General features: G+C 40.1%; 1 protein-coding gene across 1 annotated transcript in view; it reads left to right on the forward strand.

Annotated features, from left to right (window-relative positions):
* Nucleotides 1-8,503: 8,503 nt before the first annotated feature.
* PPP3R1 (protein phosphatase 3 regulatory subunit B, alpha) overlaps nt 8,504-19,729 on the forward strand; it is a 34,956-nt gene continuing 23,730 nt past the window's right edge. The window contains exon 1 of the mRNA XM_088521287.1: nt 8,504-8,669. Within this exon, the coding sequence (XP_088377413.1) occupies nt 8,667-8,669 (3 nt within the window). The 5' untranslated portion in view covers nt 8,504-8,666. The remainder of the gene's footprint in view (nt 8,670-19,729) is intronic.

Below are 19,729 nucleotides of genomic sequence, written 5' to 3' on the forward strand. Positions count from 1 at the left end.
AACAAGGGAAAGAAAAAAACTCAAGCTTGAAAATATATTTTGAAGGAAACAAAGAAAAAAGGTAGATGTAGATTAGTAAGCAAGTATCTACAAAACATTTTGTAGATACTTGCTTACTAATCCAGTCTCAAGTGAAGTTCACGTTTACCAGGTTAACATGCACAGCAGTTTTTTTCCAGGAAAAAACAAAGAAACAACCCCAAAAACAAAAACATGACAGCTCACTGCCATTACTCAAATTCATTTCCACTACTGCATTATTTGTCTTCCTTACTTGCACCACACTTGATGGGAGCTCTGAGGTGCACTTTCTACAATCGCAATATTGTGGTAATTGTATAATTAGTAGTTTTCGAAGTTGCTACTTACAGCACTGTTTCCTTAGTAAAATCAGCAAACCCAGAAGTGACAAATCAAGGATTAAGCTTTGCTGTCCTCACCACTTAATAGCTAGAGAATTTTACAGTCCCTCTTGTCTCAGTTCAAGTCCCTAAGGGCCATCCTTCTCCTACTGTGTATCGCTAACTGGCAATAATGGCAATAACACATGCACGAAAGGGACAATGAGCCCTTGAACTCTCCTATAGCAGTAATTTCAAAATATCAGAGTAAACAAATTTTGCATGTGAAGATAATAAGCCTAGTCACCAGTTTCCATGTTTCAGAAAGCATGAGTCCGTATACTGAGAACACATGATAAACTAAAGACACCAGGGTCCCTTAGTTTCCAGTTTTGTAAGAATTTCAAGTACTGGTTCTACTACAAACAATTTTAATAGCTTATTAACACAGTGACCTAAAATAGTGCAATACCATGGAGCCAAGTGAGGGAGAGGGCAGCAGACAAAATGCACCTTCTTCCTCAAAGGTCTCACAATCTTGATTTATGATTAGTCACCCCCTCGCAAAAAGCTCTTTTCTTCTGGCATTTAAAGTAATGACTTCAAAGTAATATTATGAGTCTCCACTGTCTACAACACTTGCTACTACACTGTGAGCACATGGGATCTGTTTTCACTTACAATAACCAACAGCAGGAAAGATGGATTCAACTCTAGGTCACGGCCAGCTATGCTGCAGGCTACAATTTAAGTGAGAAAGGCTGAGCACAAGGTGCTAACTCAGCACTGTTCCACCTTTTTAACCAAAGCGCTCCCTATCTTTTTTGGAGGGAAAGGGAAAAACAACCTGCAGATGATGCCAATGGCAGATCACCTGCCATGACTGGCAGGTATTTTGCAGGACAAAGCCTTCACTGCTCAGTGGTAGTGAACCCTGCAAAATTATCATGCTCTAGGATATGTGTAAATTGCTAACAAAATATTAATACTGAACCAAAGACCAGACAGCATAGCTTGAAAGAAGTCTGCCAAGTCCACAATATAAGCTAAGGCAACCAAAGAAAATCTTGCTTATGTTGTTTATGTAACACTTAATAAATCCCAGTGGGAGAAGGGACAGCTGTGCAAAGCTGGCTTGGTTGCCCCACTTTTTTAAACAATAATAATATCTATTATTGCCATTTCATAGAAATAAATATGCACAGAATCTGTTGAAAATTCAAGGTGAATATTGATAAAGTTTAAACACAGAAAGCAGATAAAAATACAGCCTCAGGGGTGCATTTTGGAAGAGAGCCAAAATCATCTTGGAAGCATAATCTTGATGTCAAGAATGTCTTGATTCCATATTGTTGTTTAACAAGATGAAGGGTTAAATTAGTCATTTGGCTCTCCAATGTCCTCTTGGACCTATACCCTTTCTCTTATTTCAAATAAGCAAACTGAGATGGCAGGGCATGATCCTTGGCAAGCCACATATCTATTTAACCCTGAACATTAGTAAGTACCAGATCTTTCACAGCAATACGGTTCTCTGTTGGGCTTCTCACAGGAGGCATCCCACAGTTTTGACCAAGGAAAGGGGATGTGACTGGAGAGCTGGGTTACAGCCACCAGCGGTTTGGCTCGTGCCTGTTGCTTTGCTTGGTTCCTGTGCTGAACACAGCAGCACTTTCCAGGCTTCTCTGCTTGCAGACCTGCATGAGGCAGGGCCCCGAGCGCAGGTTTTGGCCTGCTGCTCACACATGAAACATGGAATGGGCAACTCCAGGTCTCTGGAGCCTCCAATTCAGAAGGAGCACAGGCAACAAATTGCCTGGAAAGTGCTGCAGTACATTTAGAGGCTCACTTAGGTGGAATGTGAGACATACACGTGATGTTTAACATTATAACATTTAGGAAGCCTGACATTAAGTCCTTTTTAAGTTTTATGATCCCAAGTAGCTTCATTTAAGGTATTTGCCTTGTCTGGTGAAAGAACAGTATGTAAATGCATGGCCATTTCTAGATAACTTGCATTTCTGAAATATCAGTGGAGACAAAAACATTATTTTCCCTATGTTGGAGAAGCCCATAAAAGTGCCTAAGATTAAAGTAAAAGCAACTAAACATTTAAAGAATCCCACAAAAACATACAGATCAAATTGAAGAAAAAGTTTATTCAGAAGACTTACAGAAGTCTTGAGATTTGAAGCCACTGAAATATATGGAAGTGGAGAAAACAGAATTCAATTCCTTCTAAGTAGTTCAGTCCCTTCCCCGACACACACATGAGTACAGGAGCTTTTAATCAGGTCTGTAACAGGACATTCAAAAACAAAACAGCAAATTTCTAGTAGGATAAAGGGCTCCATCGAGTTGTGGTAAATGGTTTCCAAGCTCTCCATTTCACCAGGATTTGTGAGGGAATTAACTGCATCACTGCAGAAATCTAGCAGCACTACCTTAAAATACCAATTGCCTTAACTTTTCAGGAACTGTAAAGTTGAAAAATCATTTAGCCCATGGTACCAGATATAAATTAGCTTGGCTTCCTGTACACTGATACTCCAGTGTTTGGTGGACTGGCATCTAAAAAGGGGAGACCTCCAATTAAAATTTCTCACAAGCGAGACAAACAGTCCTCGCTCTGCCATGGGTTTTTGGTGCCTAACAAAGATCTCGCGTACCTGCCCTAGCCAGTGTAATACAGAGCTTCCCCCGCCTCCTCCGTGGCCCATTTGCACGCAGTTTCCAAGAAGTCAATACCCTGAAGAGCTATAACTGCTCATTACACGTAGCTGAGGTTGACTGAGGTATTCAATTCTATTGAAAGGGCACACACACCATCATCACAGACCCTTGGTTCCCTAAACCTAGTTAAAAGGTCTTAAACTGTCAGGGCAGTAATGCTCCTTTTGTTGCCCCTCTTTTATAGAGAAAATTGCAACTGGCGTTCCTGCCAGCAAAGATTCATCTATCTACAGGATTTTAAAAGGAGTACCTTAGACGGTATTAACACCACATATGGAAAGCTGCAGACTTCACTTTCCTTACATCTATGCTCTTTTCCAAACAGTACTCAGAACATGCACAGAATGTTTTTATTAGAGTTGCAGTCAAGTACATATCAGCTATAATGAAACAGTGAAACGTAACTGCTGCCAACAACATTCTGGCTTCGTCTACAATAAGTTGACTTTCTGCCCAACATCCACTCGCTATCAGGCTCCCATAGAATGACACTAAGCTGCTTCATCAACAGTCTTATTTTGCTCTTACTGCAACGCTTGACTACGCAGTTGTGCAGTAGTAAACATGACCTTAACACAGAGCACAAGTTTGGCAACAACTTGATTGCAAATGTAATCTACAACAGCCACAGAAGCTAACCATGCCAACAGCAGAGCTACAGCTAAGAACTAGGACTATAAATGGCTATATAAGATCACATCTCCCACTGCAACGTTCCAGCACAATTAACTGTAGTCTTTTTACACTTGTAAATCACTTATCTTTTGCAGCTGCTGCATAAGTAATTTAGAGGTCCTCGTACCTGACCATCCTCAAAACAAGTCCCAGTACAGGGAAAACAATAAATTTGTGGTAACGCTTCAAACATATGCTGCTAAGCAAGTGTGCAAGTCTCCGTGGGATCAGGACCTCGGATGGTGAAGTGATGTAAAGTATGCTGCAAAGTAAAACACCGTAATTTTAAAGGCTGCAAATGAAGCCCTGCTTACCGTAGCAGATAAAAAGTAAAAGCCTTCATGAAGCTTTTAGGATAAATGTCTTACAAGCTTGGCCTGTAAGTTTTGTTCAACAAAATGCAGTTATAAAACAGATACTCTTGCAGTGTTTCATATGACAGAGTGAGCAGCCCATAAATGAATTCATCTGTGATTTATTTACAAATAGGCCACAGAAATAACTAGCAACTATCCTTGCTGTTGTTACAAAGAAAAACTACAATGAAAAGATGATGCTTCTTTGAAAGAAACTGTTTAGGTACACACAAAAAAACCATAAAACTGAAGATACAAAGATGCCATTAACTAAATGGAACAGAATAAAATCCACCTACTGAAGTGAATAAAGTCTCTGGTGAATATTGTGGTCATTCTTCAGAGATTAACAGAAGGTATCTCAGCATTAGAGAATGGACATCAAATCTGCATTTTCTTTGCACTTTCTTTTGTCTGAAAATCACTTTGGAGTCTTATTGGAGGTAGTAAGAATACCAAGTTTAGGATTACCCAGGTGGAGTCACAAAAATCACTTCAAAAATAATATGATGAGATTACCTTTTCATTTATGCTGACTGACCTCTAGGGAGGCGCTGAACAAGTAGCTTCAGCAGCAACTTCAGTGAGACACAGACCTTCTCATACTCCTCAATCACCCACGGCCTCACTAGCACTCATGTGGTCACATGGACAGACACACCAAAAAGCCGAGCGGGTGGAAACTAACTTTGAGGAGGTTATTTTTCAGCCACGTCAGCTCCCTGACACCGCCAGCCACGCAGCCCCTGGAACTGACACCCACCCAGGAGAGGGAAGAGCACATGGAGAGCTTGGCTGTGCCTCGACCGACTGGGAACTGCCCTTGCAGGCAGCAGCCCAGGCCTCAGCTCCCAACAGCATCTGCAGCCTGGGGAGCAGAGCACAGTGACGCAAGGCCTTGGTTACTATGGCAACAAGCAGGGAATAAGGTTTTGTATAGAATTAGATAAATTCTCCCTTCAAAGAAACAGTTGTTCTTCTCGCAGGCAGCTATTTTTTTTTAAGCAGATATTAAAAAAATTATTAACATTTTAAAGGTTAATAAACAGTATTACTCATAGGCAAATAAACAACAGTTTAAATCTATGGCAACAATTAACAAAAAGCAGTCAATGAGAATCCTGACTCTACCGAAAACTGCATTGCTGCCTAAAGATGAAGTCAATGCTTATTTTTTTAAAGCATGTTAAATACTAGCTTATGAAAAACAGAAACAACTTTAAAACTAGATATTATTGCATAGGTACAAAAAAAAATAACAACAATCTTATTTAATTCACGAACAAACACATAAATCTGTCTTCTGTGCAATCACTTCACTAAATCACCCTTACTTGTAAAGTAATGTGAGCATTTTGCAATTCTAAGCTTACGTAAGAGTGGCAAGCTGATATACACCGGTTATACTAGTTAAAATACCTCATTTATAAACTCACAATAAGTACCTGACTTTCTTCAAGAGAATCTTCTGTTGAAAGTCAGTGATGTAAGAACAACAATGAGCTGAAGTAGCCGAAAATTACAAACCAGAAATCAGAAACACAACCATGGTTTTAGTAGGTGTAGACATGCTAAAGATACCTGTTCATCCACACTCCTCCCTTTTAAAATCTAGTGTCCCTACAGTGGTGAAAAATGACCCGACCTTCATAAAGCTTCTACAGTCTGCACTGTAGAAGGAGGTATGGAAAAAAATGTTCCCCTGTGTCCCTAACCTTCTTATTTGATTTTTTTTTCACCTATACCTCGCCCTGAAAAATATCATCTCCTTCATTTCCCCAGTTTTAGCTCCAACTTACACATGCATACATGCAAGAAAACAAGGGCAGATACCCATTAATTTCTTTCAATCAAAAAAACAGTTGTAGGTGTAAGAAAAATACAGTGACACCTTTCCATTCATGTCAGTTTTAGTCAGTACTGTATCTTTAGATTTGCTTCTTATTCTGGCTGTTGTTCCAGATAAAATACGATGAATAAATACAGCACATTAAAGGTTTACATGTTCCCTACCTGCAGCAATTGGCAATTCAGATAGAGCATTCTGAGAAGGACATTTCTCATTTCTGCCTAGAAAGTCTTCCTCTTTTGCTGATAATACTCAACATCCTTCCTTCCTTCCCTATCCCCAGCAGTTAAAAAGCATTCTTTCATTACAGGCAGGTGATAAAAGGTGTCATCTTTTTCTGCTAAGAAGTTACAGAAGAAAAGTTTTTATATTATAAATACATGACAGAAGCCGTTAAGAACACTTATATGCTTAAAAACAGCATCTTTTTCAAGCTTTTCTGCATCGCCCCAAGAGTTTACCTGCTTTGCTGGGAAAAGCTGCTTACAGACTGATGTTTAGAGTCAGGTTAACTAATTAACATTAGATAATTAGATGGCAGCCCTCACCCTGGGTTAACAGATACAGGAATACTCCATACAAGATAAACATTCAAGACAACATTTCTGATGAAGTATGTAAGAACATAACATGGCAACACAAAGAATATTCTCAAAGGATCAAAAACACACATTATATTAAAAAAAATCTAAAAATACATGAGCCATGACAAATAGCACTTAAGAACAATGCTGTGAAAAGAACTTCACCTAGATACAAGTCACATCACCATGAACATGGAAATAGTTTTTTAAGCATTAGGTTGAGCACTACACAAACCGCATCATTATTCTTCATGTCAATAAAGAACCCCCACGGGTACACAGTTAACTTACCTGTTTATGTATCTGTAACCTTAACGGACATTGCGCAAAAACATAATTATTTTGAAGTTGAACTGTTATAATTAAACTGCAAAAGAGCTTTACTAAGAGTCTGAAGCTTACTCTAAAAATACATTTCAGTACTTGTATTTGAAAAAAAGGAAAAAAAAAGGCTATTCAGAAATACAGAAAATATCATGTAAAATATTAAATGCAAGTCATGGTTTTGTACTGATTGCATTCACATATTAGCATGTGATTTAAGGATCCCGGGTTTCTCCAGGAACTCTTGCATTAGCCTTACCTAGTCTTAGGCCAGCTTACAGTCCCACAACAGGACTATCACAATGAGGCATTTTCTAAGATGCCAAAAAGAGAAGAAATGTTCATTTTTGAGAAGAAAGCCCCCAGCCAGCTGTGATCCTAGGAAAAAAAAAAAACAAAAAAAAAAACACAGTTTTAATGTAATAATACAGTTTCCCCCCAACCTTTGCAAATAAGGTCGTCATCCCACTGAACATGGCAGGATTGATTTGCATTGCCCTAGCAAAGTGTCCGGCTATGACAAGTCAAACATCAAATGCCTGAAGAACATCAACATGGTACTGAACCTACTCTTGGGCAGTATTAACACAATGATATTTAGTATGTAATTGTTATTTTCACATCATCACTTTCATTTGTCATGGTGTTATGCACTGTGTCATGGCACTCCAAAACACGCTCACCAGAGCAAGCAGAGACAGAAAGGCAAAAGCAAAAGGAATGTAAAAATCAGTCCATCTCCACTATATTACATGATCATTCAATGAGGCTTTAAAGGCATCATTTGGCCTACTTTAAACTTTACATATATATAGGTCATTCCCTCAGGGTCAGTTTCTCACTTCTCATTTCTGCAAGCAGTTGCACTGTCCTAAATCTTGCCTCAAAAGACTACATCTTTTTAATTTTACATTTAACTGTATCAGGCACCTAAAAAAAAAAAAAAGAGAGACCGATTCCCCTATAAAGCATCCCAAAACCACAGACACATAGACGCTTTTCAGAATTATTTGATCAGAAGCATTTTGCTGGTTTCGTATGATTATTTAAAGGTACAAAACAAGCAGTCTCCTAAAAGTTGTAAAGCACCAAGCGCTCTTCAGTTTGGACAGTCTCCAGCACCGTTAACAGCAACAGGACACCAGCTCCCACTTGGAGCCAGGCATCCATGGCCCAGCCAGGAGCTTTTTCATTTTTTTTTCTCCCCAAGAGGCAGCAGCGATACAAAAAGCAAGAAAAGTAGCTGGAGTATTAAGTGTCCTGACCATAATTCAGCAGAGGAAGAGGAGCGAAAGAGACACAGAGTGACCAAGGAAGCCAAAGAACCACAGGGCCTCGCAGCACCTCAAGGGGCAGAAGGAGGACGCACCTCCCCTGCTGGTACCGGGCTCCCTTTGCAGACCCCTCAGGGCAGCGGGGCGGCTGCGTAACAACCGCTGGCCACCACCTGCCCCCAGGGGCGCCCGCGGGCCGGGCCGGGCTGGGCCGGGCACACTACCGTCATCACCACCCGCGTCCCCGCGGCCGCCATTTTGTACCCCTGCCCACTCCCGCCCCGGCCCGCCAAGGCGGACGTCACGCGGCGGCACCGCCCAAGGCGGCGCTCGGTGCCCGGATGTAGGAGGCGGCGCCGAGCGTTGGCGCTGCGCCCCCTGCTCCCCCCGCGCGCCGTTGCGGGTCAGCGCGAGCCTCTGCAGTGAGGGGAAAGCGGCAGGTCCGGCGGCGGCGGCGCCGAGTGACGACAGTGAGGCCGGCGCTCGGTCGCTTTGGTTGTGGGAGAGACGCCTGACGCCCACCCGCCATCATGGTGAGGACACCCCCTCCTTGCCCTCTAGCCTCCTCCTGCCGAGCCCCCCGCCCCAGGCCCGCCGGAATATTCCAGAGCGCCGGCGGGGAGGAGGGGGCGCCGCGGCCCGGCCTAGCCTCGCTGCCCGGCCGCTGACCCGCCTGGGGGCCATCCGCCTCTTCCCACCCTCGCTGGACTTCCCTCTCCCACCGCTGCTGGCCCGGTGTGGGGGAGGCGGGTGGCACGTCTTCCTGGGCCGGCTTCCCCTCTGCCGCCCACGGTCGCCGCCTCTGCGCCGTTCGCCCCGCTGCCTCTCCGCCTACTGCCCGTGCTGCTGCCTCCCCCCGCTCCTGCTTCCTGTGCCCCCGCCAGCGCTAATCTGCCTCCCTTCCCACCTGAGCTCCTTCCTTTTTCCTCCTGCGGCTTCATATATTCACCCGCTCTTCCCCCGCACACATTTCCCTCGCCCCAAACGCGACCGCAGCTTCGCAGCCCTTTCCCCACACGCGGGGGTCGCGGCGCCGCGGCCGGGGCTCCATCTGTTTTCCAGATGCATCGGCGCTGCCGGGGCGCTCCCGTCGCGTTGCCTTGCGGGGCGGGTGAGCAGCGCCGAGAGGCTCCCCCCCGCCGTGGCGCGGCAGCGCTTGTCTCTTCGTGAGCAGACCGGAAAGCTCCGACGCACGTAGCCCGCGGCGGGAGCCTCCGCGGCCCTGGGGCCGGCTCCCTACGTGCGCCCGAGCGCGTGAAGCCGAGCGAGGGAAAGTGCCCGGGGTGGCCTCCTGGCTGCGCAGCCTTTTACATCATGGCGATTTAAATTCCCCCTTCGCTGCCGTAAAATCAGTCCAGGGATACAGCATGGAGTCCTGTACTATTTTACGTCGACACTAGGGGTGTCTTCTGCTTGCCACCACTGCCAAGAAATCAACGCCCTTTTTTTTTTTTTTTTTTTTTTTTGTTTGTTTTGTTTTTGTTTCGTTTAAATAAACATTTATTAGAGCCTAAATTATCTGGTACTCTGTCTACAAGAGAACTCTGGTGATATTTTGTTTTGAGAATTGTAGAAGTACATGGTGCAAGCAGTTTCGTTCTGAGCTCTTTACATGCAAGGCCAGCTGTTTATTGCATTTTCACATTAGCCCTCAGAGAGAGCCAGCAGCCAAAAACAATTTTCCTTTGTTTTTAAGTGGAGGATTGCAGTGTTTCCTTTAAATAATAAGGTAGTGGCAGACACTGTTCCTTATGCTCAAGCTGTCTCTGTGTGTGCACTTTGATGTATGTTAGATGTAGGTTTGGGGAAATACTTGAAAATGTTCAGGGACTTGTTTTGAATTGTGGGTTTAAGTAAGGTGTTTGCTGAATGCCTTCACACACCACGGGCTACGCTGAGACTGTCTGAAAAGAAAGCTCACATTTTGAAACAAGGTGAGATTGAGAGCTCGAAACCAAAAGTTATGCTCCTTGATAATAGTTGTTCTGAGAATGTAGACATGTATGGACAGTTTTTATCTTCCACGCAATAGCTGTGCTCTTTCTGCTGTTAGTTGGTCTCCTGTGAAAATTTTGTTCTTGGGAATTTGTCTGATGAGAGGCGCTAATGCCCACAAGAGGAGAGAAAGTGTTACTTAAGGGGGATCTGTGTCTCTGTTAGTGCTGCATAATGAATCTGGCTGTCAGGATGATTAACTCTTAATAAGACAAAATGAGGGAAAAAGTCCTGGACTCCTTTGCTACTGTAATAATGTTGGTTATTATTTTGTGTCTCCTTAAATAGTATTTCTATACACTCAGATGACATGCTGTAAGTGCTGGTACATGAAGAAAAGCTACTCCGGATATTATTTTTGTCAGCAAAATATTTGTTTGCTAGATAAGCAATAACACCACCAGGAGAGTGTGTTAGTACCCTGTTTCTGATACACCTGTTTTTAGAGGCCTTGTAGTTTGCAGAGTAAGGTAAAGCTAAATAGTTTATATGCATTTTTTTTAAAGAAGTCATTTAGATTATTGTAATTTTTATTGCTTTTACTTTATTTTTTAATAAAACTTATTTCATTCATCCTTTACTTTTTTTTTCTATAATAGTGATCTTTTTCATAGTTTGGAGTAACTTTTTTTTTATTTTTTTTCTTTTGTGTTCCTACAGGACCAGATTGCTGACAGTTAGAGTGGAGAAAGAGACGAATGTGCTGTCAGGTTCATAAAAGATATTTTAAGATAGAACATAAGTATTTAGTGAGTCAGTACAACCTTGAATGTTTTGGTATAGTGATTTTAAAAATATTTTTTAAACAGACAAAGAGTATTAAGTTGGTGAATCTATTGCAGTAAAGTCAGATGTAATATTGATATGCCATTTCTGCCAAAGATGATTTCAAAAATACCATTCACAGAAACAGTTGTTATAAAAAGGTAAACAACGCACACAGAGGCTAGAGAACAATTTTGATTTTGGATAAATTGTTTGAGCAGCCCATATTCTAGTAGGGAATGCCTCCCAGGGACTTGCCCGTACCTAGTTCTTGAGCTTTGCAGTTGCGGAGCAGAAGACGCAGAATTCCATTGAAGTAATCCAAGCACATGTTACATAACGCGCGGGTCCTCTTAATAAGCTGAAAAGAATCTTTGGGAATCTTTTGAACAGACCAGTTTAAATCTGGACCTTACTGCTGCTGCTAGCTCAGTTCTGACTCCCTGTCCTTGAACAGGGGCACTTACAGTATTTAAGTATTTTTCTCTAGCTGAAGCGATTCATTCACAAGGTGGTGTTTTTTTTTTGTTTGTTTGTTTTTTTTTCTTTTTTTGGGAGGGAGAGTACTAAACAAACTTTGGTTGAAGGGAAAGCTAGTTTTTTTTTTTTCTGCTGAAAAATCATAACTTCACTGCTATCTTTGTAAACTTGTAGAGTTGTTGCCAAATTGGACGTATTATCTGTCTGACTGCCGAGCGCGAGCCGTGGATAGAAGCTGTTTAACTGTTAAAGAAATGTCAAACTTATTGACTGCATTGGATAGCAATGCAGACCACTGCACACTACTGGTGGCTGATCTGCGGTGGGTCCATTTAAAAAAAAAAGAAAATCAAACTGCAAAGTTCATGTGTAGGTCTGGAGGAAGAAATATGTGGTAAGCTTATTTAAGCCAGTTTATTAAAGGCTTTTATTTTGAAAGTGATGGTAAAGAGGCATAGTTTAGAGGCATAGTTTGAATATACTAATTTACTTAGCTGTCATCTTTAAAGGAAAATAGGCTGTTGGGGAAGGAGGGAAGAGACTGAATTAATTACATTTTTCTCAGTGTTTCTGTGGTGGAATAAAATTGGAATTCTGTCTTTATAGGAGCAAGATGTTAAATTAAATGTACTAACTCTGAAGTTCAGAACAGTGAAGTATTAAAGTTGAGCAGTTTAAGGGAAAATTGTGTGTGGTGGACGTGCTCAGGAGCTTCCAAGAATGTCCGTCTTATCTGCTAAGGCATCTCTCCGGTTCTGTTCTGCTGACCTCAGCCTGAGAGTCAGAGAGAGGAAGCATTAAAGGAGTGAGTTTAATAATGCCTACACTGGGGCTTTTTCCAGACGTTTAAAGAAGGGTATGTGACCATATCTGTCTGTCATTGGCAAAAAGAAGACATTATAGTGTTTTTTTTTTTTTTTTGAACTTCTAGGGAAACAAATGAATTGTAAACATGCATTATTGTGCTAAAACAGTTTTCAGTTTCCTTCTATATGTATATATATCTCAGATCTGAGATGTGCAAAAAATTGTTATGGTATACCTAGGCTTCTTTAATATATGCTTCACTTTTGCTTTATGTAATGTATTTTAAGAAAAAAAACAGAACTCTAAAGATCTCATGACTTCCATATGGCTGAGGGTTGAATCGGTGCTTATCTGTCAGTGGCACAGAAGGAATAGTTCTTTTTAGTTAGAGGTACTTTTAATAGTTTTGTCATACTATAATACACCAGTTACAACTACACAGGATTTTTCAGCATTGCTCCATTTTTCATTACTGTTAAAAATTTCTCCCCTTTCTTTTGCTGTCCGTGATTATTTAAGTTTTGTTTAAAAAAAATATATTCTCTGCTAAATTGTTACATAAATATGAAGTGTAAATGATTGCTGAGCATCAAACTATGAAGGTTTTGGTTGAGTTATATGAAATGATGACCAAAACAAACAAACAAACAAAAAAAAAAACCACTTTGTCCATAGAACACTTGTTATTTGAGCCAATTTATTCCTTGAAAGTCATTTGCTTTCGACTTCGATGCCGCTCCTTTTTCCTCCAAAGATATTTTTTTCCTGATTGGCATTGTAACGTATTGTAAATTTCTAATCACAAGGAAACATTAGTGTGCTGTTCTTTGCACAGCAGCAAATTCACTGTAACCTTTTTAAAATTTCTTCCTGGCTTATGTGTTTTTCTCTGTTTCCGTATTTGTTTATTCCTGTGTGTTCGCTGCAGAAAGACCGCAGAAGCCAAGGTGGTTGATTGTAGTTCTCATGTGTTCCCATGTTGCCAGTGTTCCCATGTGTTCCCAGTTCTTTCCCCAGGATCCCCAGCAGAAATGGGAGAAGTGCTGTTCTGTGATGTCTTAGTCTCGATTCAACTCCTCTGCTTCCGGGGGAGCAAGCACTGGAAGGATGGGGATGTGAAGACTGAAGTGATGAGAAGCAAAGATCTGTATATGTACATATGTGTTTGTGTGTATATAGCAAAAGAGAAGAGCTTATAGGGTGTGCAATTGGAAAGTACTCAGCAGGATATTGTAAGGACACAAGCACTCTTTTTTATGTATAAAACTTTCACTTAACCTGTCATCAATTAAAATGGGAGTAAAAAAAAGGGTTTAAACTCCTTACCTCTGGAAATTGAGGAGTTTTATTTACTGACTTGAGTAAATATTCTAGAACATGTTCTTTTTCAGTTAGTGGTCATAAGAGCTTGTCTTGCTATGCTTTTGTGAAGCATATTTTCCTTGTTACACAAACAAAAAAAGGTGAGGTCATGGAGGGGGAATAACTTGTCTGAGGCCCTTTTGACTGTCTGAAAACTAACAGTACTGTGTCATCTGGAAAACAGAAGATGTGTGTCCCTGGAAATGAGAAGTTCAAACCAAGTGGACCGCTAGGAATTTTGATGTTTTGGGGCTGATGAATCATTGAAGTTGGAATGCAGCTTTGTGCCACTAGAAAACTTGCTGTACACTGTCCACTTGCTTTAGGGCATACAACGGTAAGTAGAAGTTAAAAGCTTAGATACACACTGCCTTCTTCCAAGGGTTAGGCCTAAAATGGGCTTTTATAGCACGTGAGAGCTATTGAGTTTCCTGGATGTCAGTGGCCTAAAGAAAGTCCTCTTAAGTCCAGCAGTTTGAGAGAGATTTGCTAGAGAGAGGTTTGCTTGCTGAATGAAGTGGGACAGACTGGGTAAGGGCCAGTGTCTTTTAATTGGGTGTAGATGCGTCTGCTGCACTGTAGCAGTTCAAGGACTTCTGGGATGTTTTTGCTGTTGTTGCCCTGGATCAATGATAAGAAAGCTTGAATGCTTTGAAATTCATTAATTCACAATGATGCAAGTGCAAGACTGGAAGCAATATATACTACTTGACATGCGTTTGTAGCTAGATCATTTTGGTCACAATTTGAAATCTTATATTTCTTTATAATCTCAATAATGCTGATTATTGAGATAAGTGTAACCAACGTTAAGGTAGAATGTAGCTTGTTTTCCTGTGCACATCTCTCTAGATATAGTTTAAGTGGCAAAAGTCAGCGTGGAGAGGGTTCGGTTATTTTTATATACATATATATATATGCATGTATATATATTTATTTTTAATGAAGTTTTCAAAAGACAACTTCTAACAGCAACAAATTTTAATTTAGCAACTATTAGTGACTAGCAACTAAGTTTTTTCCACATATTTATATATGTGAAATATTTATTTCTTGCTTCGACATTGTGTATATCTAGCACAGATGCAAACACGTTATTTTAACTGTTTGTGAAAGCTATATAGTGTCCAGCCTCTTTTGCATCATTGAGATCTCATTTGCTTGTAACTTGACAGTTGGTCTTGTTGTTGATACTCTGTGCCACAAATAAGGAAGAATCCTTAGAGATATAAAATATAGTTCTTAACTGTTAAAGAAATGTCAAACTTATTGACTGCCTTGGATAGCAAGACCATGCTGCTTGTAAACTGCCAATTAAAATGTTAGCCTCCAAGTTGTAAACAGATTTTGGCAATCCATATACTCAGGTCAGTATTTGTGAAGTCTGTGTTGATGGATGTTTTTAAGCAAACTGTTAAGGCAAAGAGCCTAAGGCCCCCAGTAAGCTGATATTGTGGCTATTTTAAAAAGCTCATGCAGTCAGCCTGAAGTTCACAGACGCTTTATAACATTTTGTAAGTTATGTAAAGTGGGAATTAAAAATGGGTTAAGATAGTTGTTATGTAAAGAACTTGAGCCAGATTTGGGGGAGGGAATAATGGATGGAAAGCCCAGAAATGAAGACCTGGGGTAATACTGTTCTGGGCAGAAAGCACACTACAGGAAAAGTGGATTCAGCTGGGATTCTCATAAAAATGTGATTTTAGTATCATCTTTAAAAGCTCTGAAACTTTCCCTCCCATACATTCGTGACAAATGTGGATTTTCTTACCCTTTTTATTTTAAACAGATGGAAATTCTGGGAAAGAAACCTATAGTATAGTACATATTTTCTCTCTCTTGCTCTCTTCCTACCCTGGTCGCTCTGTGAACAGTCCCCCTATGTCTTATCAGGTGCTTGAGGTTTTTAAGTAACAGGTTGTATAAGATGGGCAACTGTTGTTGCACCGACAACTTGTAGGTTCTGAATAATAGCGTCGCTGAAGTTGAAACGTTACTTGCATTTGCTCCTCTCGATTCTATGACTGATTTCAAAGCCAATTTATGGAAACAAACAGTACGCCTATGAACTGAGACTCATACTCCATGAAGGAAAACCTTGCAAACTTTGTGGGCATGATGACTGAGCAGCTTTTTCAGTGTTGGGTATGTAATGATATTTTGTTAAGAAATGTAATTTAGTATCGAGCCAGTGCTTAGCAGGCTTAGCACCTTGGTAGGTGAGTAATAATGAGTCAATTGATAACACTGAGGACACTCTTCTACTTCTTTTGGAGATCAAACGTGATCTCATTTACCTGCTAACAAGTCTAGCAAATTTTTCGGGATAAATATGAAAGCTCCAGTAACAAAATCCTGTATGAATAAATGCGCTTGATACTTTCTTTTGATATTTTCTTTTTATTGGGACTGAGCAGACTTATTTAACTCTGTAATAGCTGTTCTTTCTAAGTATGTCTAATAAAATGTCTCCAGTACTTAATCCTTCAAAATGTTTAAGAATCTTATAAAAAATGTTACTTTACCTGAAATATTTTTATTCAGACTAGTAAGTTTGACTCTCTTAAATAATGGAGGACTAATATTGAAGAATTTATACAGGGCACAATTTGGGTTAGTTTATTAAATTTCAGACAGTGTATTGAAAAATGAGGTTATAGCGGTGAATGTCGTTCAGAGAATGTGAGAGGTTAATAAGTTTTAATCTTTTGTAGTCTTGAACATTATAGTGAAATTCAAAATTTGCTACAATTGCACTTTCTGAAACGATTGAAGCTCACTATTTGAAAGGTCTGAAACACAAGCAGTTAGCTGTAAGGTGGTCAAAATCTTTTTACTGATATGAAAAACAGAACTCCGAAATGAGTAAAAGTGATTAAAGTCAAGTGCAACTGCAAGATAAGGTCTTAAATTTTAGGTCTTGTATATAATGCAGAAGCTTTGAAGTGCCCTGTGGTAGGGAGTTAAGCCAGTTGCATTCCAGAAAATTGCCAGCTGCGGGAGTGGGAAAAGGACTTCTGGCCATGGTTCTGTTGGGTGTCTTGCGCTGGGAGGTTGTTCTGAGCCTGTGCTATGTCTCCATGGTTGTTTATGTCAGTTTAATCCATATTTCCCAGCATCTCACAAACAGCAGTGAAATCAGTCTTGTTTTACAGTTGATGTTCTGTGATTCATAGTTCATGTTAAACAAGAGCGTGTAGGTGTTAACAAAGTGCATTTGTTGTGGGTTGCAAGTAATTAACTTGGTAAGTGTGGCCTGTGCCACGATACGAAGGGAAGCAGCAGCAAGCCAGCAACCTGCACCTCCCCAGGTAAACTGTGACTGCTGCCCACTTGTCAGTGGGAGTCTTCTGGGGCTGGCTGCACTCACTGGTGCTGTGTCTTGGACTGGGGTGCCTAGATTCCCGATTGAGAGCCTCCAGAGCAACTGGGAATTATTACCAGTAATCACTGGGAGCTGCAGGGCTGGATCTGCTTATTTTGAGAAACTGTGGACCCCATAAACAGCAGTTGCTTTTATACTGCTGCTTTGTGCATACTTTTGTGCCTGCTTTTATGTACATTTATAACTTGCATAAACTTACAACTGTTTTTAGTCTTCTGTTGCTACTTGCAACAGTTAATGAGTCTTGATTCCTGAGGAGAAGGAATCTTAGTTCTAAGACTTTACAAAAAAAAAATGGAAGCATCTCTTAAATCTTGACATCATTGTTTAAAGTTTCTTAAAGTGGGGTTGATTTCTAATTTAATCTTTTGAATATCCTCCTTTTATTAGCTTGTAGTAAAAGTGCTGAGTGTGATATCTGAATTGGATACTGAATATTAAATATTTGTGTTTTCTCACATAAATGTAAGTGACATGCCCTGAAGAATTTAAGCTTGGGTATTTTGTAGTCTTGATTGCACATGACCATCACGTCTGACTGCAGAATTGACATCACCTTTCTATTGTGGTGCAATGTCAGTATTTTCTCTATGGTACAGTTCAAATCTGTTTCAATATTTTTGAAATAATTATTGGAAATGAATGTCTTAAGAGTATCACACTGATTTCAGTTATGTTTTACTGTTTTTCACTTTGCATTCCTCTGTTGTGGAAGGCCATGATAAAAACTGGAAGGCTTTGGAAATTTGCAGTGCGTCTTTTCCAGAAAATAATAAATTCCCAATCTATTGGAGTGGCAGTACAAGAAATTCTGTACAAGTATTCCCTTGTAGGGAATTCCTTGTAGGGAATACTCCCATTTTAATATGGGAGTAATTACTTAATACTCTGAAGGCCCGTTTTGAATATCAAGAATTTTGTAAATATAACGTTTTTGATCCAGCTGTATTGGATCACTGTGGTGTTAGGGTCTGTTTTCAAACTCTAACTCATCTTTATCCTTTACTGAGTTAATTCTTAGTTCAGCCTTGACTGGCATAAACTTATCCAGAGCTTGTTAAAATGTCGCAGTTTAATAGCTGACAGCTGTAGTTTTGACGAGTTTTTTTTTTTTCCCCCCCCCCCCAAGAACCACCAAGTATTAAGATTAGTGCTAGGTAGTTATCTATCAATTTAATTATCAAATTAATATTAAATATTACTGGAATACAGCTTTTATTTTGCAGATTCTGTATCTGTGCAGCAGTTGCCCTTCAGTAAAGTCTGCTTATTCCTTTGATTTGCCCATTTGCCTAGTTCTGCTTCTCTGCATCCCTGGTTGTTGACCGTACTTGACTGTTGAGCCATGAACCAGAATTCTATGCTGTTCTTAGCCAATCTTGTGCTCAGCATGATCCACGCTTGAACTGACTACTTTCCTTTATGTTCTTCCCCTTTATATTGGTTTCCACCTCTTGTTGGCCATTCTTAAGGTTCTTTTCCTCCGTCCTTTCAAACTAAAATTTCTCTTTTTTCTTGCTAAGTGGTAGCTATCTGTTCATGGATTTCTTAAATGGATATTACCAGCATTTTGGTCAGTTACCCGATCTGTTTCCGTGCTCTTATTCTACCATTTATTCGATTTTCAAATCCGTGCGCTGACCTGTTGGCCTATTCTCAAACCCTGTCATGCATCCTCGTGGAACAGCCTGTCTGAATCGGCCCTTAAGACTTTCCTCCTCAGGACATCTGAGCTATTACTACATGTTTACTGCAACAGAATTGAATCATATATATATATATATATATATTTTTTTTAGGCCCTCTCAGATTTCTTTAAAAATATCTCTGCAACTATTCCCAAAGCTCTAATTGCAGTTAGTAGTTAACAAAGTTTACTTTTACTCTAGCAAAGTTTACAGTAATGTGTTAAAACATTACTGAAAAACTTTAAAGTTTGGGCTAATTAGCAGAGAAAGATGCACTGGTGACTGTTTAAAGTATTTCTGAGATTTAATAACTATATCCAACAGTAATTATTCCAGTTCTTCAGTTCTAGAATGTCTTTGTTTCTGTGTTTTTGCTCTACAAGTACTCCTTATATCAGTGTAGTTAATCTATCTCTAACCTACCCCTAAACTGAAGTTTTCTAAACTTTTTCTGACTGCTGCCTGTAAAAGTAGGGTTTTCAGTGTTGGTTCTGGTCTCTCTAATTTGCTAGCGCTATAGAAGTTCAGAAATGTCAGAAGACTGGCCTACCCTTAATTTCGCACACTCCTGTGTATTTGGAGTATCACAAATCATTTTTAAGGGGTAGAGTTTTGATTCTATAGTTGTTGATAAAGTTTGCCTTTTTTTCAAAATTATTCCAAAAATGTTTGAATTTCCAGGTATGCTTGAATGTACTATAGCCTTAAGCTGGCGTGGTTTATGCAACATACTAAAGCATGTTTAAAAAACAGTGCAACAGAAAAAGAGAAAAGCCTACCTCCATGGAATAGACCCCTGACTAGGTGGCAAGGATGCCCTTCATCTGGAAGGGCTACAGGGAATATATTTAATCTTTCAACTATTTTTTCCCAGTTTTGGATGGGGGTATTGAACTACTAGTTAAATTTTGAAGAGTTTTACTCATACTGCTCCAGCGAACTGTTTGCTAAAACTCTCTAGTTCTTTCTCTTTTTTAGTACCTGGGAAAGCTGAGAATTAAATAGGCATAATTAAAAATAGCTTTATGAGTGTATTTATATAGGTCATGCAGTGATTAATTCTGAGTTTTGTTGGACAACTATTTTTATGCCTTTGTATTGGAGTGAAAGT

The sequence above is a fragment of the Tinamus guttatus genome, unplaced genomic scaffold (genome assembly GCF_059628265.1).
Source record: "Tinamus guttatus ecotype Peru unplaced genomic scaffold, ASM5962826v1 Tinamus_guttatus_pri_ptg000116l, whole genome shotgun sequence".
Classification (NCBI taxonomy): domain Eukaryota; kingdom Metazoa; phylum Chordata; class Aves; order Tinamiformes; family Tinamidae; genus Tinamus; species Tinamus guttatus.